The sequence below is a fragment of the Procambarus clarkii genome, chromosome 48 (assembly GCF_040958095.1).
Source record: "Procambarus clarkii isolate CNS0578487 chromosome 48, FALCON_Pclarkii_2.0, whole genome shotgun sequence".
NCBI lineage: Eukaryota > Metazoa > Arthropoda > Malacostraca > Decapoda > Cambaridae > Procambarus > Procambarus clarkii.
In genome coordinates this window covers 27,848,541-27,876,246 of record NC_091197.1, presented here as the reverse complement: position 1 = coordinate 27,876,246, position 27,706 = coordinate 27,848,541, and the positions used below count along the sequence as shown (strand labels likewise).

The 27,706-nt window shown below is 45.8% G+C and overlaps 1 protein-coding gene across 1 annotated transcript in view; it reads right to left on the bottom strand.

The window, feature by feature from the left end:
- LOC138351155 (uncharacterized) overlaps positions 1-27,706 on the bottom strand; it is a 94,143-nt gene that overhangs the window by 35,188 nt on the left and 31,249 nt on the right. Inside the window, exon 2 of the mRNA XM_069302791.1 lies at positions 17,660-20,164. Within this exon, the coding sequence (XP_069158892.1) occupies positions 17,660-20,164 (2,505 nt within the window). The remainder of the gene's footprint in view (positions 1-17,659; positions 20,165-27,706) is intronic.

Genomic DNA, 27,706 nt, shown 5'->3' with positions numbered 1-27,706 from the left:
CTGTTGAAGGTTGAGAGCCTAGTGTTACGAGTGGGAACTACTGGTACTCCACGGAGTTGGGCCAAGTGCGGAACTTTAAGGATGTTGGCCTTGTACATAACAGTAAGACCAACAACGTCCCGACGGTGTTGCAGGCTCTGATGTTCAGACCGTTCCCACCTGACTTGGTCAAGACTAGAGATAAGCCTTCTAGCCCGTCTCTCCACTTTGTCCAATAGTCTGACGAAAGATGGGGGGCAGGCAATCCAGGAAAGGGGTGCATATTCAAGATGGGAGCGAACTTGAGCTTCATATAAGGTTTTGCATCCCTTGCTGTCAAGAAGATATGAGATGCGCCGTAGTGCTGTAAGTTTCCTGGCTGCCTTTTTAGCTAAGTTTACCACATGGCTCTTCATTGTCATTGAAGAGTCGAACTTCATTCCCAAGATGTCAAATTCTTCTGTGAACTCTAGGGATTTGCCACCCATTTGCAGTTCTGTCCGATTCGCCATGTGCAGTCTAGTTATCATCATCGCTTGAGTCTTCTCAGCCGCAAATGTGACCTGCCATCTCCTACCCCAGGTAGAAATTGCTGAAAGTTTGTGATTAATGATTCTTGCAGCAGTTAGCATTTCCTCCTTTCTGTATGTAAAGGTTAGAGTACAGTCATCAGCATAGGCTTGAGCTTCAGGAATGAGATGAAGAAGATCGTTGAAATAAACATTCCACAGCAGAGGGCCAAGCACACTACCCTGTGGAACGCTGGCACCAATTGAGTGGCTATCGGATTCTGCTCCATTGAGGACCACCCTTAGAGTCCGTTCTTGAAGGTAGTCTTTTAATAACACTAAGATGGAGCCTGCAATGCCTAAAGCTTGAAGCTTCACTGCTAGTCCAGAGTGCCAGACCCGATCAAAGGCTCCTGCTATATCTAGAGCAACAACACAGCTGATCTTGGACTCATCCAGTGACTGATGCCACTTAGAGGAGAGATTTAGCAAAAGATCAGCAGCAGATCGGCCTTTTCTAAAACCATACTGTCGATCACAAATTAGCCGATGACGGTCAAAAAATGATGTCATTTGCTGAGCAATTAATGATTCTAGGATCTTGCCAGTAATGGAAAGCAGTGACACAGGTCTGTAGTTACCAACTACTGAGCGGCTTTCTCTCTCTCTCTCTCACTTTCTCTCTCTCACTTTCTCTCTCTCTCTCTCTCTCTCTCTCTCTCTCTCTCTCTCTCTCTCTCTCTCTCTCTCTCTCTCTCTCTCTCTCTCTCTCTCTCTCTCGCTCTCTCTCTCTCTCTCACTTTCTCTCTCTCTCTCTCACTTTCTCTCTCTCACTCTCTCTCTCTCTCTCTCTCTCTCTCTCTCTCTCTCTCTCTCTCTCTCTCTCTCTCTCTCTCTCTCTCTCTCTCTCTCTCTCTCTCTCTCTCTCTCTCTCTCTCTCTCTCTCTCTCTCTCTCTCTCTCTCTCTCTCTCTCTCTCTCTCTCTCTCTCTCTCACTTTCTCTCTCTCTCACTTTCTCTCTCTCTCTCACTTTCTCTCTCTCTCACTTTCTCTCTCTCTCTCTCTCTCTCTCTCTCTCTCTCTCACTTTCTCTCTCTCACTTTCTCTCTCTCTCTCACTTTCTCTCTCTCTCTCTCTCTCTCTCTCTCTCTCTCTCTCTCTCTCTCTCTCTCTCTCTCTCTCTCTCTCTCTCTCTCTCTCTCTCTCTCTCTCACTTTCTCTCTCTCTCTCGCTCTCTCACCATTCCACCTTCCCCTGTCCCCTCGTCCTGCCCACCATCCTCCACTCCACCGTCCCCTCGTCCTCCCCACCATCCCCCACTCCACCGTCCCCTCGTCCTCCCCACCATCCCCCACTCCACCGTCCCCTCGTCCTCCCCACCATCCTCCACTCCCCCGTCCCCTCGTCCTCCCCACCATCCTCCACTCCCCTGTCCCCTCGTCCTCCCCACCTTCCTCCACTCCCCCGTCCCCTCGTCCTCCCCACCATCCTGCACTCCCCTGTCCCCTCGTCCTCCCCACCATCCTCCACTCCACCGTCCCCTCGTCCTCCCCACCATCCTCCACTCCACCGTCCCCTCGTCCTCCCCACCATCCTCCACTCCACCGTCCCCTCGTCCTCCCCACCATCCTCCACTCCACCGTCCCCTCGTCCTCCCCACCATCCTCCACTCCCCTGTCCCCTCGTCCTCCCCACCATCCTCCACTCCACCGTCCCCTCGTCCTCCCCACCATCCTCCACTCCACCGTCCCCTCGTCCTCCCCACCATCCTCCACTCCACCGTCCCCTCGTCCTCCCCACCATAATCCACTCCACCGTCCCCTCGTCCTCCCCACCATCCTCCACTCCACCGTCCGATGCATTCCCAAATAATCTGATGTTTCCATCGTTGAAATATAAGAAAAAAAATTCTTATATTTCAGAAATATTTTTATATTTCTTATAAAAACAAAATTTTCGATGATTAGCGATTTTGAACAAACGAACATTTACACATATATATATATATATATATATATATATATATATATATATATATATATATATATATATATATATATATATATATATATATATATATATATATATTATACATATATATATATTAGTATATTTTGGTAGCAGTCTTTCCTGTAGAAATATATTATTAAATATGAGCGAAAAAGTAAGATTAATAATTCTAACACGAATTTTCTCAAAGTTTCTTACATTTTTCTTCGCTCTTGATGGTAACTGAAAATTCAATTTTCCAAAATTCATTTTTATTTCTAGTCTAACGCGACACTTGAGCGCGTTTCGTAAAACTTATTACATTTTCAAAGACTTTAGTTTACACACACACAAATATAACTGAACAAAGCTTAAAATTCTCCGATTTTTTATACCTGCATTTCGGTGAGGTGATATGTTACAACAGTTTTGGATGAGGTGAAAACAAACTTTCAACACAAGACAGAACACGAAACAATGGGTATAATATTTTGTAAGTTAAAGGGAAGAATGGAAGTAACTGCAAAGGGTTTATTGGCCCATATTTCCTGATGCTTCTATATTGGTGCGGAGTCTTGAAGTGGGTAGAATATAGTTGTGCATTAATTGGCTGTTGATTGCTGGTGTCGACTTCTTAATGTGTAGTGCCTCGCAGATATCAAGCCGCCTGCTATCGCTGTATCTATCGATGATTTCCGTGTTTTTTGTTAAGACTTCTCTGGTGATGGTCTGGTTATGGGAAGAGATTATATGTTCCTTAATGGAGCCCTGTTGCTTATGCATCGTTAATCGCCTGGAAAGAGATGTTGTTGTCTTGCCTATATACTGAATTCTTTGAGGCTTTCAGTCTCCAGGTGGGCATTTGAAGGCATAGACGACATTGGTCTCTTTTAAAGCGTTTTGCTTTGTGTCTGGAGAGTTTCTCATGAGTAGGTTGGCCGTTTTCTTGGTTTTATAGTAGATCGTCAATTGTATCTTCTGATTATTGTCTGTAGGGATAGCGTTTCTATTAACAATATCTTTCAGGACCCTTTCCTCCATTTTATGAGCTGTGGAAAAGAAGTTCCTGTAAAATAGTCTAATAGGGGGTACAGGTGTTGTGTTAGTTGTCTCTTCAGAGGTTGCATGGCGTTTCACCTTCCTTCTTATGATGTCTTCAACGAAACCATTGGAGAAGCTGTTGTTGACTAGGACCTTCCTTACCCTACAGAGTTCGTCATCGACTTGCTTCCATCCTGAGCTGTGGCTGAGAGCACGGTCGACATAAGCTTTAACGACACTCCTCTTGTACCTGTCTGGGCAGTCATTGTTGGCATTGAGGCACATTCCTATGTTTGTTTCCTTAGTGTAGACTGCAGTGTGGAAACCTCCGCTCCTTTCCATGACTGTTACATCTAGAAAGGGAAGCTTCCCATCCTTCTCCATCTCGTAAGTGAACCGCAACACAGAATTCCGCTCAAATGCCTCCTTCAGCTCCTGCAGATGACTGACATCAGGTACCTGTGTAAAAATGTCGTCAACATACCTGCAGTATATGACCGGTTTCAAGTTCATGTCGACTAAGACCTTTTGTTTGATGGTACCCATGTAGAAGTTCGCAAACAGGACACCTAGGGGAGAACCCATGGCGACCCCATCTACTTGCTTATACATGTGCCCATCCGGGCTCAAGAAGGGTGCCTCTTTAGTACAAGCTTGGAGTAGTTTCCTTAGAATGTTTTCTGGTATGTCAAGAGGATTACAGGCCGGATCACGATACACTCTGCTATCATCCCGATTGTTTCATCCACAGGTACATTGGTAAACAGTGATTCTACGTCCAACGAGGCTCTTATCCCTGTGGCCCGTGTTCCCCACAGTAAGTCAACAAATTCCTTTGGAGCCTTCAGGCTGAAGGTGCAAGGGACATAAGGAGTCAGCAAGCCGTTGAGTCGCTTCGCCAGTCTGTACGTGGGTATGGGTATCTGGCTAATGATTGGCCGAACTGGGTTTCAAGGCTTATGTGTCTTGACATTTCCATATGCGTATCCAGGCTTATATTCCAACCTGTCCTCTTAAAAAGAACGTCGCTTTTGGCCGTTTGCCCGTATGGCCGAATTTGTACGTAATTTGAAAATGAGAAAAAAAATGAAAATAAATTTGGGATTCTTTTTTCAACAACAGTAAGTTAAGGGTCCTCTGGTAGGTTAGGTGCGCAGGAAATTCTCATAAAGTTTCAAAACGTTATGAAAAACGTTAATTTAAAGTGTCCTCTTATAACCTCTGCGCGTACGCCGGACGACTCAAATAGAAAACGGAACAGAACGTCACTTTTGTGAGTCGATTTCGTTTCAAATTACGTCCAAATTTGGCCATAGTGCGCATACGGGTGAAAAGTGACGTTATTTTTAAGAGGACGGGTTGTATATTCCCCAATAATCTTATATTCCCCAATAATTTCCCGGCTTCTCCAATGGTTTCGTTGAAGACATCATAAGAAGGAAGGTGAAACGCCATGCAACCTCTGAAGCGACAACTAACACTTCACCTATACCCCTATTAGACTATTTTACAGGAATTTCTTTTCCACAGCTCATAAAACGGAGGAAAGGGTCCTGAAAGATATAGTCAATAGAAACGTTATCCCTACAGACAAAAATCAGAAGATACAATTGACGATCTACTATAAAACCAAGAAAACGGCCAACCTACTCATGAGAAACTCTCCAGACACAAAACAGAACGCTTTAAAAGAGACCAATGTCGTCTATGCCTTCAAATGCCCACTTGGGGACTGTAAGCCTCAAAGAATTCAGTATATAGGCAAGACAACATCTCTTTCCAGACGATTAACGATGCATAAGCAACAGGGCTCCATTAAGGAACATATAATCTCTTCCCATAACCAGACCATCACCAGAGAAGTCTTAACAAAAAACACGGAAATCGTCGATAGATACAGCGATAGCAGGTGGCTTGATATATGCGAGGCACTACACATTAAGAAGTCAACACCAGCAATCAACAGCCAATTAATGCACAACTATATTCTACCCACTTCAAGACTCCGCACCAATATAGAAGCATCAGGAAATATGGGCCAATAATCCCTTTGCAGTTACTTCCATTCTTCCCTTTAACTTACAAAATATTATACCCATTGTTTCGTGTTCTGTCTTGTGTTGAAAGTTTGTTTTCACCTCATCCAAAACTGTTGTAACATATCACCTCACCGAAATGCAGGTATAAAAAAAAATCGAAGATGTTTAAGCTGTGTTTAGTTATATTTGTGTGTGTAAAGTAGTCTTTGAAAATGTAATAAGTTTTACGAAACGCGCTCAAGTGTCGCGTCAGACTAGAAATAAAAATGAATTTTGGAGAATTGATTTTTCAGTAACCATCAAGAGTGAAGAAAAATGTAAGAAACATTGAGAAAATTCGGGTTAGAATTATTAATCTTACTTTTTCGCTCATATTTAATAATATATATATATATATATATATATATATATATATATATATATATATATATATATATATATATATATATATATATATATATATATATATATATATATATATACAAAAGACGCCATATTGCCTCCTATAATAAAGGCCACAGTTGGTGTTGTGAAGACACTGGTGGCATTGTAGCATTGTCTTCACCAAACTTTACACAAATGGTCTTCTTAATTAACAATCATAAATTCTTTGAAGGAAATATTACACACTTTTTATCACAAAGTTTTAATTGCTCTAATTATGAGACAATTGACCGAGAGTCATTGAAGGTGAGATCTGACACTTGTATATTACAGTGTCTCTCTCACAGTACACAGTTGTACAGTGTCTCCCTCTCACATTACACAGTTGTACAGTGTCTCTCTCACAGTACACAGTTGTACAGTGTCTCCCTCTCACAGTACACAGTTGTACAGTGTCTCTCTCACAGTACACAGTTGTACAGTGTCTCCCTCTCACAGTACACAGGTGTACAGTGTCTCTCTCACAGTACACAGTTGTACAGTGTCTCCCTCTCACAGTACACAGTTGTACAGTGTCTCTCTCACAGTACACAGTTGTACAGTGTCTCCCTCTCACAGTACACAGTTGTACAGTGTCTCTCACAGTACACAGTTGTACAGAGTCTCTCACAGTACACAGTTGTACAGTGTCTCCCTCTCACAGTACACAGTTGTACAGTGTCTCTCTCACAGTACACAGTTGTACAGTGTCTCTCTCACAGTACACAGTTGTACAGTGTCTCTCTCACAGTACACAGTTGTACAGTGTCTCCCTCTCACAGTACACAGTTGTACAGTGTCTCTCTCACAGTACACAGTTGTACAGTGTCTGTCACAGTACACAGTTGTACAGTGCCTCTCTCACAGTACACAGTTGTACAGTGTCTCTCTCACAGTACACAGTTGTACAGTGTTTCTCTCACAGTACACAGTTGTACAGTGTCTCTCACAGTACACAGTTGTACAGTGTCTCTCACAGTACACAGTTGTACAGTGTCTCCCTCTCACAGTACACAGTTGTACAGTGTCTCTCACAGTACACAGTTGTACAGTGTCTCTCTCACAGTACACAGTTGTACAGTGTCTCTCTCACAGTACACAGTTGTACAGTGTCTCCCCTCTCACAGTACACAGTTGTACAGTGTCTCTCTCACAGTACACAGTTGTACAGTGTCTCTCACAGTACACAGTTGTACAGTGTCTCTCTCACAGTACACAGTTGTACAGTGTCTCTCTCACAGTACACAGTTGTACAGTGTCACTCTCACAGTACACAATTGTACAGTGTCTCTCATAGTACACAGTTGTACAGTGTCTCTCTCACAGTACACAGTTGTACAGTGTTTCTCTCACAGTACACAGTTGTACAGTGTCTCTCTCTCACAGTACACAGTTGCACAGTGTCTCTCTCACAGTACACAGTTGTACAGTGTCTCCCTCTCACAGTACACAGTTGTACAGTGTCTCTCACAGTACACAGTTGTACAGTGTCTCTCTCACAGTACACAGTTGTACAGTGTCTCTCTCACAGTACACAGTTGTACAGTGTCTCCCTCTCTCAGTACACAGTTGTACAGTGTCTCTCTCACAGTACACAGTTGTACAGTGTCTCTCTCACAGTACACAGTTGTACAGTGTCTCTCTCACAGTACACAGTTGTACAGTGTCTCTCTCACAGTACACAGTTGTACAGTGTCTCTCTCACAGTACACAGTTGTACAGTGTCTCTCTCACAGTACACAGTTGTACAGTGTCTCTCTCACAGTACACAGTTGTACAGTGTCTCCCTCTCACAGTACACAGTTGTACAGTGTCTCTCTCACAGTACACAGTTGTACAGTGTCTCCCTCTCACAGTACACAGTTGTACAGTGTCTCTCTCACAGTACACAGTTGTACAGTGTCTCTCTCTCACAGTACACAGTTGTACAGTGTCTCCCTCTCACAGTACACAGTTGTACAGTGTCTCTCTCACAGTACACAGTTGTACAGTGTCTCTCTCACAGTACACAGTTGTACAGTGTCTCTCTCACAGTACACAGTTGTACAGTGTCTCTCTCTCACAGTACACAGTTGTACAGTGTCTCTCTCACAGTACACAGTTGCACAGTGTCTCTCTCTCACAGTACACAGTCGTACAGTGTCTCTCTCACAGTACACAGTTGTACAGTGTCTCTCTCACAGTACACAGTTGTACAGTGTCTCTCACAGTACACAGTTGTACAGTGTCTCTCTCTCAGTACACAGTTGTACAGTGTCTCCCTCTCACAGTACACAGTTGTACAGTGTCTCTCTCTCTCACAGTACACAGTTGTACAGTGTCTCTCTCACAGTACACAGTTGTACAGTGTCTCTCTCTCACAGTACACAGTTGTACAGTGTCTCCCTCTCACAGTACACAGTGTCTCTCTCTCTCACAGTACACAGTTGTACAGTGTCTCTCACAGTACACAGTTGTGCAGTGTCTCACAGTAAATAGTTGTACACTATACAATATCTCACAGTAAACGGTTGTACACTATACAGTGTCTCACAGTACACAGTTGTACGGTGTCTCTCTCACAGTACAGAGTTGTACACTATACAATATCTCACAGTATACAGTTGTACAGTGTTTCTCTCACAGTACACAGTTGTACAGTGTTTCTCTCACAGTACACAGTTGTACAGTGTCTCTCACAGTACACAGTTGTACACTATACAGTGTCTCACAGTACACAGTTGTACACTATACAATATCTCACAGTACACAGTTGTACAGTGTCTCTCTCTCACAGTACACAGTTGTACAGTGTCTCCCTCTCACAGTACACAGTGTCTCTCTCTCACAGTACACAGCTGTACAGTGTCTCTCTCTCACAGTACACAGTTGTGCAGTGTCTCACTTACAGTAAACAGTTGTACACTATACAATATCTCACAGTACACAGTTGTACACTATACAGTGTCTCACAGTACACAGTTGTACACTCTACAGTGTCTCACAGTACACAGTTGTACACTATACAATATCTCACAGTACACAGTTGTACACTATACAGTGTCTCATAGTACACAGTTGTACACTATACAGTGTCTCACAGTACACAGTTGTACACTATACAATATCTCACAGTACACAGTTGTACACTATACAGTGTCTCACAGTACACAGTTGTACACTATACAATATCTCACAGTACACAGTTGTACACTATACAGTGTCTCACAGTACACAGTTGTACACTATACAGTGTCTCACAGTACACAGTTGTACACTATACAATATCTCACAGTACACAGTTGTACACTATACAGTGTCTCACAGTATACAGTTGTACACTATACAATATCTCACAGTACACAGTTGTACACTATACAGTGTCTCACAGTACACAGTTGTACACTATACAATATCTCACAGTACACAGTTGTACACTATACAGTGTCTCACAGTACACAGTTGTACACTATACAGTGTCTCACAGTACACAGTTGTACACTATACAGTATCTCACAGTACACAGTTGTACACTATACAGTGTCTCACAGTACACAGTTGTACACTATACAATGTCTCACATTACACAGTTGTACACTATACAGTGTCTCACAGTACACAGTTGTACACTATACAGTATCTCACAGTACACAGTTGTACACTATACAATATCTCACAGTACACAGTTGTACACTATACAGTGTCTCACAGTACACAGTTGTACACTATACAATATCTCACAGTACACAGTTGTACACTATACAGTGTCTCACAGTACACAGTTGTACACTATACAATATCTCACAGTACACAGTTGTACACTATACAGTGTCTCACAGTACACAGTTGTACACTATACAATATCTCACAGTACACAGTTGTACACTATACAATGTCTCAGAGTACACAGTTGTACACTATACAATATCTCACAGTACACAGTTGTACACTATACAGTGTCTCACAGTACACAGTTGTACACTATACAATGTCTCACAGTACACAGTTGTACACTATACAGTGTCTCACAGTACACAGTTGTACACTATACAGTGTCTCACAGTACACAGTTGTACACTATACAATATCTCACAGTACACAGTTGTACACTATACAGTGTCTCACAGTACACAGTTGTACACTATACAATGTCTCACAGTACACAGTTGTACAGTGTCTCACAGTACACAGTTGTACACTATACAATGTCTCACAGTACACAGTTGTACACTATACAATATCTCACAGTACACAGTTGTACACTATACAGTGTCTCACAGTACACAGTTGTACACTATACAATGTCTCACAGTACACAGTTGTACAGTGTCTCACAGTAAACAGTTGTACACTATACAATGTCTCACAGTACACAGTTGTACACTATACAATATCTCACAGTACACAGTTGTACACTATACAATGTCTCACAGTACACAGTTGTACACTATACAATATCTTACAGTACACAGTTGTACACTATACAATATCTCACAGTACACAGTTGTACACTATACAGTGTCTCACAGTACACAGTTGTACACTATACAATATCTCACAGTACACAGTTGTACACTATACAATGTCTCACAGTACACAGTTGTACAGTGTCTCACAGTACACAGTTGTACAGTGTCTCACAGTACACAGTTGTACAGTGTCTCACAGTACACAGTTGTACAATGTCTCACAGTACACAGTCCTCAGCTATAACCTTCCTGGTTATATATGGAAATATAACCATATATTATGCTAATATTTTTTCTGCCTATTATCTTGTATAGATAAGGCAAAAATAAGTATATTTTTCTCCATATAATAATTACTAACCTATTTGTCCTTGAAACAGTGAGGCATTTGTCCAAGCAACAGTGAAGCATTTGTCCAAGCAACAGTGAAGCATTTGTCCAAGCAACAGTGAAGCATTTGTCCAAGCAACAGTGAAGCATTTGTCCAAGCAACAGTGAAGCATTTGTCCAAGCAACAGTGAAGCATTTGTCCAAGCAACAGTGAAGCATTTGTCCAAGCAACAGTGAAGCATTTGTCCAAGCAACAGTGAAGCATTTGTCCAAGCAACAGTGAAGCATTTGTCCAAGCAACAGTGAAGCATTTGTCCAAGCAACAGTGAAGCATTTGTCCAAGCAACAGTGAAACATTTGTCCAAGCAAGAGTGAGGCATTTGTCCAAGCAACAGTGAAGCATTTGTCCAAGCAACAGTGAAGCATTTGTCCAAGCAACAGTGAAGCATTTGTCCAAGCAAGAGTGAGGCATTTGTCCAAGCAACAGTGAAGCATTTGTCCAAGCAACAGTGAAGCATTTGTCCAAGCAACAGTGAAGCATTTGTCCAAGCAACAGTGAAGCATTTGTCCAAGCAACAGTGAAGCATTTGTCCAAGCAACAGTGAAGCATTTGTCCAAGCAACAGTGAAGCATTTGTCCAAGCAACAGTGAAGCATTTGTCCAAGCAACAGTGAAGCATTTGTCCAAGCAACAGTGAAGCATTTGTCCAAGCAACAGTGAAACATTTGTCCAAGCAAGAGTGAGGCATTTGTCCAAGCAACAGTGAAGCATTTGTCCAAGCAACAGTGAAGCATTTCTCCAAGCAACAGTGAAGCATTTGTCCAAGCAACAGTGAAGCATTTGTCCAAGCAACAGTGAAGCATTTGTCCAAGCAACAGTGAAACATTTGTCCAAGCAAGAGTGAGGCATTTGTCCAAGCAAGAGTGAGGCATTTGTCCCAGCAACAGTGAGGCATTTGTCCAAGCAAGAGTGAGGCATTTGTCCAAGCAAGAGTGAGGCATTTGTCCAAGCAACAGTGAGGCATTTGTCCAAGCACAGTGAGGCATTTGTCCAAGCAACAGTGAGGCATTTGTCCAAGCAACAGTGAGGCATTTGTCCAAGCACAGTGAGGCATTTGTCCAAGCAACAGTGAGGCATTTGTCCAAGCAACAGTGAGGCATTTGTCCAAGCAACAGTGAGGCATTAGTCCAAGCAAGAGTGAGGCATTTGTCCAACCAACAGTGAAGCATTTGTCCAAGCAACAGTGAGACACTTGTCCAAGCAACAGTGAGGCATTTGTCCAACCAACAGTGAGGCATTAGTCCAAGCAACAGTGAGGCACTTGTCCAAGCAACAGTGAGGCATTTGTCCAAGCAACAGTGAGACATTTGTCCAAGCAACAGTGAGGCATTTGTCCAAGCAACAGTGAGGCACTTGCCCAAGCAACAGTGAGGCATTTGTCCAAGCAACAGTGAGACATTTGTCCAAGCAACAGTGAGGCATTTGTCCAAGCAACAGTGAGGCATTTGTCCAAGCAACAGTGAGGCATTTGTCCAAGCACAGTGAGGCATTTGTCCAAGCAACAGTGAAGCATTTGTCCAAGCAACAGTGAGGCACTTGTCCAAGCAACAGTGAGACATTTGTCCAAGCAACAGTGAGGCATTTGTCCAAGCAACAGTGAGGCACTTGTCCAAGCAACAGTGAGACATTTGTCCAAGCAACAGTGAGGCATTTGTCCAAGCAACAGTGAGGCATTTGTCCAAGCAACAGTGAGGCATTTGTCCAAGCAACAGTGAGGCACTTGTCCAAGCAAGAGTGAGGCATTTGTCCAACCAAGAGTGAGGCATTTGTCCAAGCAAGAGTGAGGCATTTGTCCAAGCAAGAGTGAGGCATTTGTCCAAGGAACAGTGAGGCATTTGTCCAAGCAACAGTGAGGCATTTGTCCAAGCAAGAGTGAGGCATTTGTCCAAGCAAGAGTGAGGCATTTGTCCAAGGAACAGTGAGGCATTTGTCCAAGGAACAGTGAGGCATTTGTCCAAGCAACAGTGAGGCATTTGTCCAAGCAAGAGTGAGGCATTTGTCCAAGCAAGAGTGAGGCATTTGTCCAAGCAGCAGTGAGGCATTTGTCCAAGGAACAGTGAGGCATTTGTCCAAGCAAGAGTGAGGCACTTGTCCAAGCAACAGTGAGGCACTTGTCCAAGCAACAGTGAGGCACTTGTCCAAGCAACAGTGAGGCATTTGTCCAAGCAACAGTGAGGCACTTGTCCAAGCAACAGTGAGGCATTTGTCCAAGCAAGAGTGAGGCATTTGTCCAAGCAAGAGTGAGGCATTTGTCCAAGCAAAAGTGAGGCATTTGTCCAAGGAACAGTGAGGCATTTGTCCAAGCAAAAGTGAGGCACTTGTCCAAGCAACAGTGAGGCACTTGTCCAAGCAACAGTGAGGCACTTGTCCAAGCAACAGTGAGGCACTTGTCCAAGCAACAGTGAGGCATTTGTCCAAGCAACAGTGAGGCACTTGTCCAAGCAACAGTGAGGCACTTGTCCAAGCAACAGTGAGGCATTAGTCCAAGCAAGAGTGAAGCATTTGTCCAAGCAACAGTGAAGCATTTGTCCAAGCAACAGTGAAGCATTTGTCCAAGCAAGAGTGAGGCATTTGTCCAAGCAACAGTGAAGCATTTGTCCAAGCAACAGTGAAGCATTTGTCCAAGCAACAGTGAAGCATTTGTCCAAGCAACAGTGAAGCATTTGTCCAAGCAACAGTGAAGCATTTGTCCAAGCAACAGTGAAGCATTTGTCCAAGCAACAGTGAAGCATTTGTCCAAGCAACAGTGAAGCATTTGTCCAAGCAACAGTGAAGCATTTGTCCAAGCAACAGTGAAGCATTTGTCCAAGCAACAGTGAAACATTTGTCCAAGCAAGAGTGAGGCATTTGTCCAAGCAACAGTGAAGCATTTGTCCAAGCAACAGTGAAGCATTTCTCCAAGCAACAGTGAAGCATTTGTCCAAGCAACAGTGAAGCATTTGTCCAAGCAACAGTGAAGCATTTGTCCAAGCAACAGTGAAACATTTGTCCAAGCAAGAGTGAGGCATTTGTCCAAGCAAGAGTGAGGCATTTGTCCCAGCAACAGTGAGGCATTTGTCCAAGCAAGAGTGAGGCATTTGTCCAAGCAAGAGTGAGGCATTTGTCCAAGCAACAGTGAGGCATTTGTCCAAGCACAGTGAGGCATTTGTCCAAGCAACAGTGAGGCATTTGTCCAAGCAACAGTGAGGCATTTGTCCAAGCACAGTGAGGCATTTGTCCAAGCAACAGTGAGGCATTTGTCCAAGCAACAGTGAGGCATTTGTCCAAGCAACAGTGAGGCATTAGTCCAAGCAAGAGTGAGGCATTTGTCCAACCAACAGTGAAGCATTTGTCCAAGCAACAGTGAGACACTTGTCCAAGCAACAGTGAGGCATTTGTCCAACCAACAGTGAGGCATTAGTCCAAGCAACAGTGAGGCACTTGTCCAAGCAACAGTGAGGCATTTGTCCAAGCAACAGTGAGACATTTGTCCAAGCAACAGTGAGGCATTTGTCCAAGCAACAGTGAGGCACTTGCCCAAGCAACAGTGAGGCATTTGTCCAAGCAACAGTGAGACATTTGTCCAAGCAACAGTGAGGCATTTGTCCAAGCAACAGTGAGGCATTTGTCCAAGCAACAGTGAGGCATTTGTCCAAGCACAGTGAGGCATTTGTCCAAGCAACAGTGAAGCATTTGTCCAAGCAACAGTGAGGCACTTGTCCAAGCAACAGTGAGACATTTGTCCAAGCAACAGTGAGGCATTTGTCCAAGCAACAGTGAGGCACTTGTCCAAGCAACAGTGAGACATTTGTCCAAGCAACAGTGAGGCATTTGTCCAAGCAACAGTGAGGCATTTGTCCAAGCAACAGTGAGGCATTTGTCCAAGCAACAGTGAGGCACTTGTCCAAGCAAGAGTGAGGCATTTGTCCAACCAAGAGTGAGGCATTTGTCCAAGCAAGAGTGAGGCATTTGTCCAAGCAAGAGTGAGGCATTTGTCCAAGGAACAGTGAGGCATTTGTCCAAGCAACAGTGAGGCATTTGTCCAAGCAAGAGTGAGGCATTTGTCCAAGCAAGAGTGAGGCATTTGTCCAAGGAACAGTGAGGCATTTGTCCAAGGAACAGTGAGGCATTTGTCCAAGCAACAGTGAGGCATTTGTCCAAGCAAGAGTGAGGCATTTGTCCAAGCAAGAGTGAGGCATTTGTCCAAGCAGCAGTGAGGCATTTGTCCAAGGAACAGTGAGGCATTTGTCCAAGCAAGAGTGAGGCACTTGTCCAAGCAACAGTGAGGCACTTGTCCAAGCAACAGTGAGGCACTTGTCCAAGCAACAGTGAGGCATTTGTCCAAGCAACAGTGAGGCACTTGTCCAAGCAACAGTGAGGCATTTGTCCAAGCAAGAGTGAGGCATTTGTCCAAGCAAGAGTGAGGCATTTGTCCAAGCAAAAGTGAGGCATTTGTCCAAGGAACAGTGAGGCATTTGTCCAAGCAAAAGTGAGGCACTTGTCCAAGCAACAGTGAGGCACTTGTCCAAGCAACAGTGAGGCACTTGTCCAAGCAACAGTGAGGCACTTGTCCAAGCAACAGTGAGGCATTTGTCCAAGCAACAGTGAGGCACTTGTCCAAGCAACAGTGAGGCACTTGTCCAAGCAACAGTGAGGCATTAGTCCAAGCAAGAGTGAGGCATTTGTCCAAGCAACAGTGAGGCATTTGTCCAAGCAACAGTGAGGCACTTGTCCAAGCAACAGTGAGGCACTTGTCCAAGCAACAGTGAGGCACTTGTCCAAGCAAGAGTGAGGCATTTGTCCAAGCAACAGTGAAGCATTTGTCCAAGCAACAGTGAGACACTTGTCCAAGCAACAGTGAGACATTTGTCCAAGCAACAGTGAGGCATTAGTCCAAGCAAGAGTGAGGCATTTGTCCAAGCAACAGTGAGGCATTTGTCCAAGCAACAGTGAGGCACTTGTCCAAGCAACAGTGAGGCACTTGTCCAAGCAACAGTGAGGCACTTGTCCAAGCAACAGTGAGGCATTTGTCCAAGCAACAGTGAGGCACTTGTCCAAGCAACAGTGAGGCATTAGTCCAAGCAAGAGTGAGGCATTTGTCCAAGCAAGAGTGAGGCATTTGTCCAAGCAACAGTGAGGCATTTGTCCAAGGAACAGTGAGGCATTTGTCCAAGCAAGAGTGAGGCACTTGTCCAAGCAACAGTGAGGCACTTGTCCAAGCAACAGTGAGGCATTTGTCCAAGCAACAGTGAGGCACTTGTCCAAGCAAGAGTGAGGCACTTGTCCAAGCAACAGTGAGGCATTTGTCCAAGCAAGAGTGAGGCACTTGTCCAAGCAACAGTGAGGCACTTGTCCAAGCAACAGTGAGGCACTTGTCCAAGCAAGAGTGAGGCACTTGTCCAAGCAACAGTGAGGCATTTGTCCAAGCAGCAGTGAGGCACTTGTTCAAGCAACAGTGAGGCACTTGTCCAAGCAACAGTGAGGCACTTGTCCAAGCAACAGTGAGGCACTTGTTCAAGCAACAGTGAGGCACTTGTCCAAGCAACAGTGAGGCACTTGTCCAAGCAACAGTGAGGCATTTGTCCAAGCAGCAGTGAGGCACTTGTTCAAGCAACAGTGAGGCACTTGTCCAAGCAACAGTGAGGCACTTGTTCAAGCAACAGTGAGGCACTTGTCCAAGCAACAGTGAGGCACTTGTCCAAGCAACAGTGAGGCACTTGTCCAAGCAGCAGTGAGGCACTTGTTCAAGCAACAGTGAGGCACTTGTCCAAGCAACAGTGAGGCACTGGTTCAAGCAACAGTGAGGCACTTGTCCAACCAACAGTGAGGCACTTGTCCAAGCAACAGTGAGGCACTTGTCCAAGCAGCAGTGAGGCACTTGTCCAAGCAACAGTGAGGCACTTGTCCAAGCAACCGTGAGGCACTTGTCCAAGCAGCAGTGAGGCACTTGTTCAAGCAACAGTGAGGCACTTGTCGAAGCAACAGTGAGGCACTTGTTCAAGCAACAGTGAGGCACTTGTCCAAGCAACAGTGAGGCACTTGTCCAAGCAACAGTTAGGCACTTGTCCAAGCAGCAGTGAGGCACTTGTTCAAGCAACAGTGAGGCACTTGTCCAAGCAGCAGTGAGGCACTTGTTCAAGCAACAGTGAGGCACTTGTCCAAGCAGCAGTGAGGCACTTGTTCAAGCAACAGTGAGGCACTTGTTCAAGCAACAGTGAGGCACTTGTTCAAGCAACAGTGAGGCACTTGTTCAAGCAACAGTGAGGCACTGATGGCAGTTAGCGCTGCCATTCTCATGCACGATATTCACTCTCAAAAGTAACGCCTCAGTTGCATATTTTAGTTGCTTAATAATGTACTTAAATGTGAAATGAAATCCGTATTTTCCTGTCGTTGGCAAGGTGGGCCTGAGGGCTGAGAGTGGTAAAGACCGGGTTACTAGTCATCACGGCGCCTTGTTCAGCCCTTAACGCAATACTGTTAAGCTTTTGTCCAATTATGGCCGACTGATTGTGGCTGGACCCTTTGATGAGACTGTTTGTCTGCACCAGCAGAGGTCTTTGATGGTTACTGTTGGTGTTACAGAGGTCTTTGATGGTTAGTGTTGGTGTCACAGTGGTCTTTGATGGTTAGTGTTGGTGTCACAGTGGTCTTTGATGGTTAGTGTTGGTGTCACAGTGGTCTTTGATGGTTACTGTTGGTGTCACAGTGGTCTTTGATGGTTACTGTTGGTGTTACAGAGCTCTTTGATGGTTACTGTTGGTGTCACAGAGGTCTTTGATGGTTACTGTTGGTGTCACAGAGGTCTTTGATGGTTACTGTTGGTGTCACAGAGGTCTTTGATGGTTACTGTTGGTGTTACAGAGGTCTTTGATGAGTGCTGCCAGTCATCACCAGGCCTGCTGGTTGATGGGTGAACGATGGTGTGGACGATGGTGTGAACGATGGTGTGAACGATGGTGTGAACGATGGTGTGAACGATGGTGTGGACGATGCTGTGAACGATGGTGTGAACGATGGTGTGAACGATGGTGTGAACGATGGTGTGGACGATGCTGTGAACGATGGTGTGAACGATGGTGTGAACGATGGTGTGAACGATGGTGTGGACGATGGAGTGAACGATGGTGTGAACGATGGTGTGAACGATGGTGTGAACGATGGTGTGAACGATGGTGTGAACGATGGTGTGAACGATGGTGTGGACGATGGAGTGAACGATGGTGTGAACGATGGTGTGAACGATGGTGTGGACGATGCTGTGAACGATGGTGTGAACGATGGTGTGAACGATGGTGTGAACGATGGTGTGGACGATGGTGTGAACGATGGTGTGAACAATGGTGTGAACGATGGTGTGAACGATGGTGTGGACGATGGTGTGAACGATGGTGTGAACGATGGTGTGGACGATGGTGTGAACGATGGTGTGAACGATGGTGTGAATGATGGGTAGAACGATGGTGTGAACGATGGTGTGAACGATGGTTTGAACGATGATGTGAACGATGGTGTGAACGATGGTGTGAACGATGGTGTGAACGATGGAGTGAACGATGGGTAGAACGATGGTGTGAACGATGGTGTGGACGATGGTGTGAACGATGGTGTGAACGATGGTGTGAACGATGGTGTGAACGATGGTGTGAACGATGGTGTGGACGATGGAGTGAACGATGGTGTGAACGATGGTGTGAACGATGGTGTGGACGATGGTGTGAACGATGGTGTGAACGATGGTGTGAATGATGGGTAGAACGATGGTGTGAACGATGGTGTGAACGATGGTTTGAACGATGATGTGAACGATGGTGTGAACGATGGTGTGAACGATGGTGTGGACGATGGTGTGAACGATGGTGTGAACGATGGGTAGAACGATTGTGTGAACGATGGTGTGGACGATGGAGTGAACGATGGTGTGAACGATGGTGTGGACGATGGTGTGGACGATGGTGTGAACGATGGTGTGAACGATGGTGTGAACGCTGGTGTGGACGATGGGTAGAACGATGGTGTGAACGATGGTGTGGACGATGGTGTGAACGATGGTGTGAACGATGGTGTGAACGATGGTGTGGACGATGGTGTGAACGATGGTGTGAACGATGGAGTGAACGATGGGTAGAACGATGGTGTGAACGATGGTGTGGACGATGGTGTGAACGATGGTGTGAACGATGGTGTGGACGATGGTGTGAACGATGGTGTGAACGATGGTGTGAACGATGGGTAGAACGATGGTGTGAACGATGGTGTGAACGATGGTGTGAACGATCGTGTGAACGATGGTGTGGACGATGGTGTGAACAATGGTGTGAACGATGGGTAGAACGATGGTGTGAACGATGGTGTGGACGATGGAGTGAACGATGGTGTGAACGATGGTGTGAACGATGGTGTGAACGATGGTGTGAACGATGGTGTGAACGATGGTGTGAACGATGGTGTGAACGATGGTGTGGACGATGGTGTGAACGATGGTGTGGACGATGGTGTGAACGATGGTGTGAACAATGGGTAGAACGATGGTGTGAACGATGGTGTGAACGATGGAGTGAACGATGGAGTGAACGATGGTGTGGACGATGGTGTGAACGATGGTGTGAACAATGGGTAGAACGATGGTGTGAACGATGGTGTGAACGATGGAGTGAACGATGGTGTGAACGATGGTGTGAACGATGGTGTGAACGATGGTGTGAACGATGGTGTGAACGATGGAGTGAACGATGGTGTGAACGATGGTGTGAACGATGGTGTGAACGATGGTGTGAACGATGGTGTGAACGATGGAGTGAACGTTGGTGTGAACGATGGTGTGAACGATGGTGTGAACGATGGTGTGAACGATGGTGTGAACGATGGTGTGAACGATGGTGTGAACGATGGTGTGAACGATGGAGTGAACGATGGTGTGAACGATGGTGTGAACGATGGTGTGAACGATGGTGTGAACGATGGTGTGAACGATGGTGTGAACGATAGTGTGAACGATGGAGTGAACGATGGTGTGAACGATGGTGTGAACGATGGTGTGAACGATGGTGTGAACGATGGTGTGAACGATGGTGTGAACGATGGTGTGAACGATGGTGTGAACGATGGTGTGAACGATGGTGTGAACGATGGTGTGAACGATGGTGTGAACGATGGTGTGGACGATGGTGTGAACGATGGTGTGGACGATGGTGTGAACGATGGTGTGGACGATGGTGTGAACGATGGTGTGGACGATGGTGTGAACGATGGTGTGAACGATGGTGTGAACGATGGTGTGAACGATGGTGTGAACGATTGTGTGAACGATGGTGTGAACGATGGTGTGAACGATGGTGTGAACGATGGGCCTCGTAATATTTCTGGCCTTAAAAGTTCAACAAAATATTAACTTCTAAATTAAAATCTTTCAAATATTTTAATAATATACTAAGCGGATTAAAAGCTGCCAGGGGACCACCAGAGACCACCAGGGACCACCAGGGGACCACCAGGGACCACCAGAGACCACTTGGAAAATCTAGGGACCACCAGGAACCACCATGAACCACCAGGGAACCACCATGGACCACCAGGGATCCACCAGGGAACCACCATGAACCACCAGGGAACCACCAGGGACCACCAGGGACCACCAGGGACCACCAGGGAACCACCATGAACCACCAGGGAACCACCATGAACCACCAGGGAACCACCAGGGACCACCAGGGACCACCAGGGACCACCAGGGAACCACCATGAACCACCAGGGAACCACCATGAACCACCAGGGAACCACTAGGGACCACCAGGGACCACCAGGGACCACCAGGGAACCACCATGAACCACCAGGGAACCAACCATGAACCACCAGGGAACCACCATGAACCACCAGGGAACCACCATGGACCACCAGGGAACCACCAGGGACCATGAGAGACCACCAGGGACCACCAGAAAACTCCAGGGACCACCAGGGACCTGCAAGAACCATGGGGGACGACCAGGGACCACCAGGAAACTTCAGGGACTACCAGGACCCACCAGGGACCACAAGGAAGCTCCAGGGACCACCAGGAACCACCAGGGACCACCAGAAAACTCCAGGGACCACCAGGAACCACCAGAGACCACCAGGGATCACTAGGGTCCACCAGGGACCACTAGGGTCTACCAGGGACCACCAAGGACTACTAGGGACCACCAAGTACCACCAGTGACCACTAGGGACCTCCAGGGACCACCAGGGACCACTAGGGCCCACCAGAACACCACCAGGGACTACTAGAGACCACTAGGGTCCAACAGGGACCACCAGGAGCCATGAGGGACCACCAGGGACCACTATGGACCACTAAGGTCCACCAGGAACCACTAGGGACCACTAGGGTCCAACAGGGACCACCAGGGACCATGAGAGACCACCAGGGACCATGAGGGACCTCCAGGGACCACGAGGGTCCACCAGGGATCACCAGGAATCATGAGGGACCACCAGGGTCCACCAGGGACCAGCAGGGAACACTAGGAACCACTAGAGACCACTAGGGACCATGAGGGACCACCAGGGACCACTATGAACCACCAGAGACCACCAGGGACCACCAGAGTCCACCAAGAACCATGAGGGACCACTAGGGACCATGAGGGCCCACCAGGGACCACCAGGGTCCATCAGGGACCACCAGGAACCACCAGGGTCCACCAGGGATCACCAGGAACCACCAGGGACCACTAGGAACCACCAGGGACCACTAGGGACCACAAGAGACCACTAGGGGGTGCATTAGGGGCAACAAAAGCCCTTCCCAGACCATTAGCAACACACGCGCCCGCGGGTGCTCGCACGCTCTTAATAAACACCAATATTTACCTCTCCTAAAATGTCTGAACTTTCCACTTAAATGTTGCAGGAAAATATGTATTAATATATGCAGGAAGGGTCAGTATTGCACACATGCAATAGTGCAATATTTCCTGGGCTGCAGGAGGCCCTGGCACGCCAGGCCTCAAGGCTCACATAAAATGTTTACAAAATTTGAGAGAATTTCCGTGGCATCAGCAGGAGCCCGCCCCCGGGCGCTGAGTCTCCCGTATTACTCAAAACTTTCCCCAAAATTAAGAAAAAATAAAAAAAAACTTGTATAAATATACATAAAGTTTCCAATATAACAGCACAAAATAAAACTTGGAATTTATAATATAATTTCGATAAGTTAAGAACCAGGAATAATATTCTCTCTCTATTTGACTCTATTTTGGACTCTATTTGAATATTTTGACTCTGTTTTTGGCTCTATTTGACTCTGCAAGAGTCAAATAGAGAAAAAGATCTGGGGGTTGATATCACACCGAACCTGTCCCCAGAGGCCCACATCAAAAGGATATCATCAGCGGCATATACTAGACTAGCCAACATAAGAACTGCCTTTAGAAACTTGTGTAAGGAATCGTTCAGGACCCTGTATACCACTTATGTCAGACCAATCCTGGAGTATGCAGCTCCAGCCTAGAGTCCATACCTAGTTAAATACAACACAAAGTTTGAGAAGATTCACAAGAATGCGATCAGACTCGTCCCGGAACTGAGAGGTATGAGCTACGAGGAAAGGCTACGGGAGCTTAACCTCACGTCCCTGGAAGACAGAAGCGTACGGGGAGACATGCTCACCACCTACAAAATTCTCATAGGAATTGACAGGGAAGATAAAGATAATCTCTTTAACACTGGTGGGACGCGAACAAAAGGACACAGGTGGAAACTTAATACCCACATGAGCCACAGAGACGTTAGAAAGAACTTTCTCAGCGTCAGAGTAGTTAACAGATGGAATGCATTAGGCAGTGATGTGGTGGAGGCTGACTCCATACACAGTTTATAATGTAGATATGATAGAGCCCAGTAGGCTCAGGAACCTGTACACCAGTTGATTAACAGTTGAGAGGCGGGACCAAAGAGCCAGAGCTCAACCCCCGCAAGCACAACTAGGTGAGTACAACTAGGGTACAGGTACAGCATGATACACGTAGAGCATGATACAGGTACAGCAGGATACAGGTACAGCAGGATACAGGTACAGCAGGATACAGGTATAGCATGATAGAGGTACAGCATGATAGACGTACAGCAGGATACAGGTATAGCATGATAGAGGTACAGCATGATAGAGGTACAGCATGATAGAGGTACAGCATGATAGAGGTACAGCAGGATACAGGTATAGCATGATAGAGGTACAGCATGATAGAGGTACAGCATGATAGAGGTACAGCATGATAGAGGTACAGCATGATAGACGTACAGCATGATAGAGGTACAGCAGGATACAGGTATAGCATGATAGAGGTACAGCATGATAGAGGTACAGCATGATAGAGGTACAGCATGATAGAGGTACAGCATGATAGAGGTACAGCATGATAGAGGTACAGCAGGATACAGGTATAGCATGATAGAGGTACAGCATGATAGAGGTACAGCAGGATACAGGTAGAGCATGATACAGGTACAGCAGGATACAGGTATAGCATGATAGAGGTACAGCATGATAGAGGTACAGCAGGATACAGGTATAGCATGATAGAGGTACAGCATGATAGAGGTACAGCAGGATACAGGTATAGCATGATAGAGGTACAGCATGATAGAGGTACAGCAGGATACAGGTAGAGCATGATACAGGTATAGCATAATACAGGTACAGCATGATACAGGTACAGCATGAAACAGGAACAGGATGATACAGGTACAGCATGATACAGGTATAGCATGATATAGGTACAGCATGAAACAGGTTCAGCATTATGCAGGTACAGCATGATACAGGTACAACAGGGTACAGGTACAATAGTGTACAGGTACAGCTGGGAACAGATACAGCAGGATACAGGTACAGCAGGATTCAGGCACAGCATGATACAGGTACAGCATGATACAGGTACAGCATGATACAGGTACAGCATGATACAGGTACAGCATGATACAGGTACAGCATGAAACAGGTACAGGATGATACAGGTACAGCATGATACAGGTATAGCATGATACAAGTACAGCAGGGTGCAATTACAGCATGATACAGGTACAGCAGGGTACAATTACAGCATAATAAAAGTACAGTAGGATACAGGTACAGCATCATACAGGTACAGCATGATACAGGTACAGCAGGAAACAGGTACAGAAGGATACAGGTACAGCATGATACAGGTACAGCAGGATACAGGTACAACAGGGTACAGGTACAGCATGATACAGGTACAACAGGGTACAGGTACAGCGTGATACAAGTACAGCATGATTGAGGTATAGCATGATGCAGGTACAGCAGGGTACAGTTACAGCATGATACAGGTACAGTAGGATACAGGTACAGCATGATACAGGTACAGCAGGATACAGGTACTGCATGATACAGGTACAGCAGGGTACAGGTACAGACAAGCTACAGGTACAGTAGGATACAGGTACAGCAGGGTACAGGTACAGACAAGCTACAGGTACAGTAGGATACAGGTACAGCAGGGTACAGGTACAGCATGATACAGGTGCAGCATGATACGGGTACAGCAAGGAACAGGTACAGCATGATACAGTTACAGGATGATACAGGTGAAGCATGATACTGTTACAGTAGGATAAAGGGACAGCAGGATACAGGTACAGCATGATACAGGTACAGTAGGACACAGGTACAGCATGAGACAGGTACAGCATGATACAGCTACAGCATGATACAGGTACAGCATGATAGAGGTACCGCAGAATACAGGTACAGCATGATAGAGGTACCGCAGAATACAGGTACAGCAGGGTACAGGTACAGCACGATGCAGGTACAGCATGATACAGGTACAGAAGGGTACAGGTACAGCATGATACAGGTACAGCAGGGTACAGGTACAGCAGGGTACAGGTGCAGCAGGATTCAGGTACAGTAGGATACAGGTACAGCATGATACAGGAACAGAAGGGTACAGGTACAGCATGATACAGGTACAGCAGGGTACAGGTACAGCAGGATACAGGTACAGCAGGGGTACAGGTACAGCATGATACAGGTACAGCATGATACAGGTACAACATGATACAGGTACAACATATAACAGGTACAGAAGGGTACAGGTACAGCATGATACAGGTACAGCAGGAAACAGGTACAGCATGATACAGGTACAGCAGGGTTCAGGTATAGCAAGATACAGGTACAGCATGATACAGGTACAACATGAAACAGGTACAGCAGGGTACAGGTGCAGCAGGATTCAGGTACAGTTGGATACAGGTACAGCATGATACAGGTACAGAAGAGAACAGGTACAGCATGATACAGGAACAGCATGATACAGGTACAGCAGGGTACAAGTACAGCATGATACAGGTACAGCAGGATTCAGGTACAGTAGGATACAGGTACAGCAGAGTACAGGTAAAACATGATACAGGCAAAGCAGAGTGCACGTACAGCAGGGTACAGGTGTGCCACGGAAGGGGGACACCCGCCCGTGTTACACAGGTACAGCATGAAACAGGTACAGCAGAGTACAGGTACAGCAAGGTACAGGTACACCATGATACAGGTACAGCAGGGTACAGGTACAAGAGGGTACTGGTACAGGAGGATACAGGTACAGCAGGTTATAGGTTCATTATGATACAGGTACAGCAGGATAGAGGTACAGCATGATACAGTTAAAGAAGGATGCAGGTAGAGCTTGATACAGGTACAGCAGGGTACAGGTACAACATAATACAGGCACAGAAGTGTACAAGTACAGCATGATACAGGTAGGATATAGTTACAACACGATACAGGTACAGCATAATACAAGAACAACATGATACAGGTACAGAAGGGTACAGGTACAGCATGATACAGGTACAGCAGGGTACAGGTACAGCAAGTTACAGGTACAGCAGGATACAGGTACAGAGTGATACAGGTACAGCAGGATACAGGTACAGCATGATACAGGAACAACATATAATAGGTACAGAAGGGTGCAAGTACAGCATGATACAGGTACAGAAGGGTACAGGTACAGCATAATACAGGTACAGAAGGGTACAGGTACAACAGGATACAGGAACAGCAGGGTACAGGTGCAGCATGATTCAGGTACAGCATGATACAGGTACAGCATGATACATGTACAGCATGATACAGGTACAGCAGGGTACATGTACAGCTTGATACAGGTACAGCAGGGTACAGGTACAGCATGATACAGGTACAGCATGGCACAGGTACAGCAGGATACAGGAACAGCATGATACATATACAGCTTGATACAGGTACTGCAGGATACAGGTACAGCAGGGTACATGTACAACAGAATACAGGTACAGCATGATGCAGGTACAACATGGTACAGGTACAGAAGGGTACAGGTACAGCAGGGTTCAGGTACAGCAAGGTACAGGTATAGTTGGGTACAGGTACAGCAGGATACAGGTACAGCATGATACAGGTACAGCAGGATATAGGTACAGCAGAATACAGGTACAGCATGATGCAGGTACAACATGGTACAGGTACAGCAGTATACAGGTACAGCAGTATACAGGTACAGTTTGATACAGGTACAGCAGGGTTCAGGTATAGTTGTGTACAGGTACAGCAGGATACAGGTACAGCATGATACAGGTACAGCAGGATATAGGTACATAATTATACAGGTACAGTATGATACAGGTATAGCAGGATACATGTACGGTATGATACAGGTACAGCATGATACAGGTACAGTAGAATACAGGTAGAGCAAGGTACAGGTACAGCATGATACAGGTACAGTAGAATACAGGTAGAGCAAGGTACAGGTACAGCATGATACAGGTACAACAGGGTACAGCTACAGCATGATACAGATACAACAGGGTACAGGTAAAGCACGATACAGGTACGGCAGGGAACAGGTACAGCAGGATGCAGGTAGAGAATGATATAGATACAGCAGGGTACAGGTACAGCAGGAAACAGGTACAGAATGATACAGATACAGAAGGATACAGGTACAGTAGGATACAGGTACAGCATAATACAGGTTCAGCAGGAAACAGGTACAGCAGGAAACAGGTACAGCAGGAAACAGGTACAGAATGATACAGATACAGAAGGATACAGGTACAGTAGGATACAGGTACAGCAGGATACAGGTACAGCAGGGTACAGGTATAGCATGATACAGGTACAGCAGGGTTCAGGTAAAGCATGATTGTTATAAATAATGGTGTATTGGCTTCTATGGGGTACTGGTACTATTAAGGGGTAAGGGTAGTTAGAAGACAAGAGTATCAAATATGGGAGAGCTAAAAGGCCCGGCCCCCAAAATAAACTATCCACAGTAGTAATAACTTGCTACTAGACCATATATGTTAGTCTAAGGGTTGATCAATGCGCTCCCACACTGGAAGAAGAGATACTCTGTAATTCATGTACTTATTTATTAACCCCTTAACAACCCCCCATATACACTCACACCAATAACAATAATAATAATAACTTTACCACACTATCTTACGTTAAAAGCCTTGGTCCACATAGGCAGGATACAAGTTTTACACTAATAACAAGCTAGGGTAAAGTACTACTGGATAAGCCCTGAAGCTGGATGCAGCTTAGGGTAGTGAGACCATGTGGTACCCTAATACAAAACACAACACTTAGGGTTACCCAAAACACTGGCAACTACTACCCCCAGGTCTCACCAATCGTTACTACCAGAGAAGGTACACTTAGAAATCATACAATACTTAACTTAATGGTACAGGAACTTAAGGTAAGGGAAATAAGTAAGAGGAGAAGGAGGAGATTAGGGGTGCAGCCACAGAGTAGGTCTCGTCCGCACGAACGCCAGCCAGAGAAGAACCTCCTAGCGACCAGCTAGGCCTCCCATGTCGTGGTGCCGGAAGGAGCCTAATTG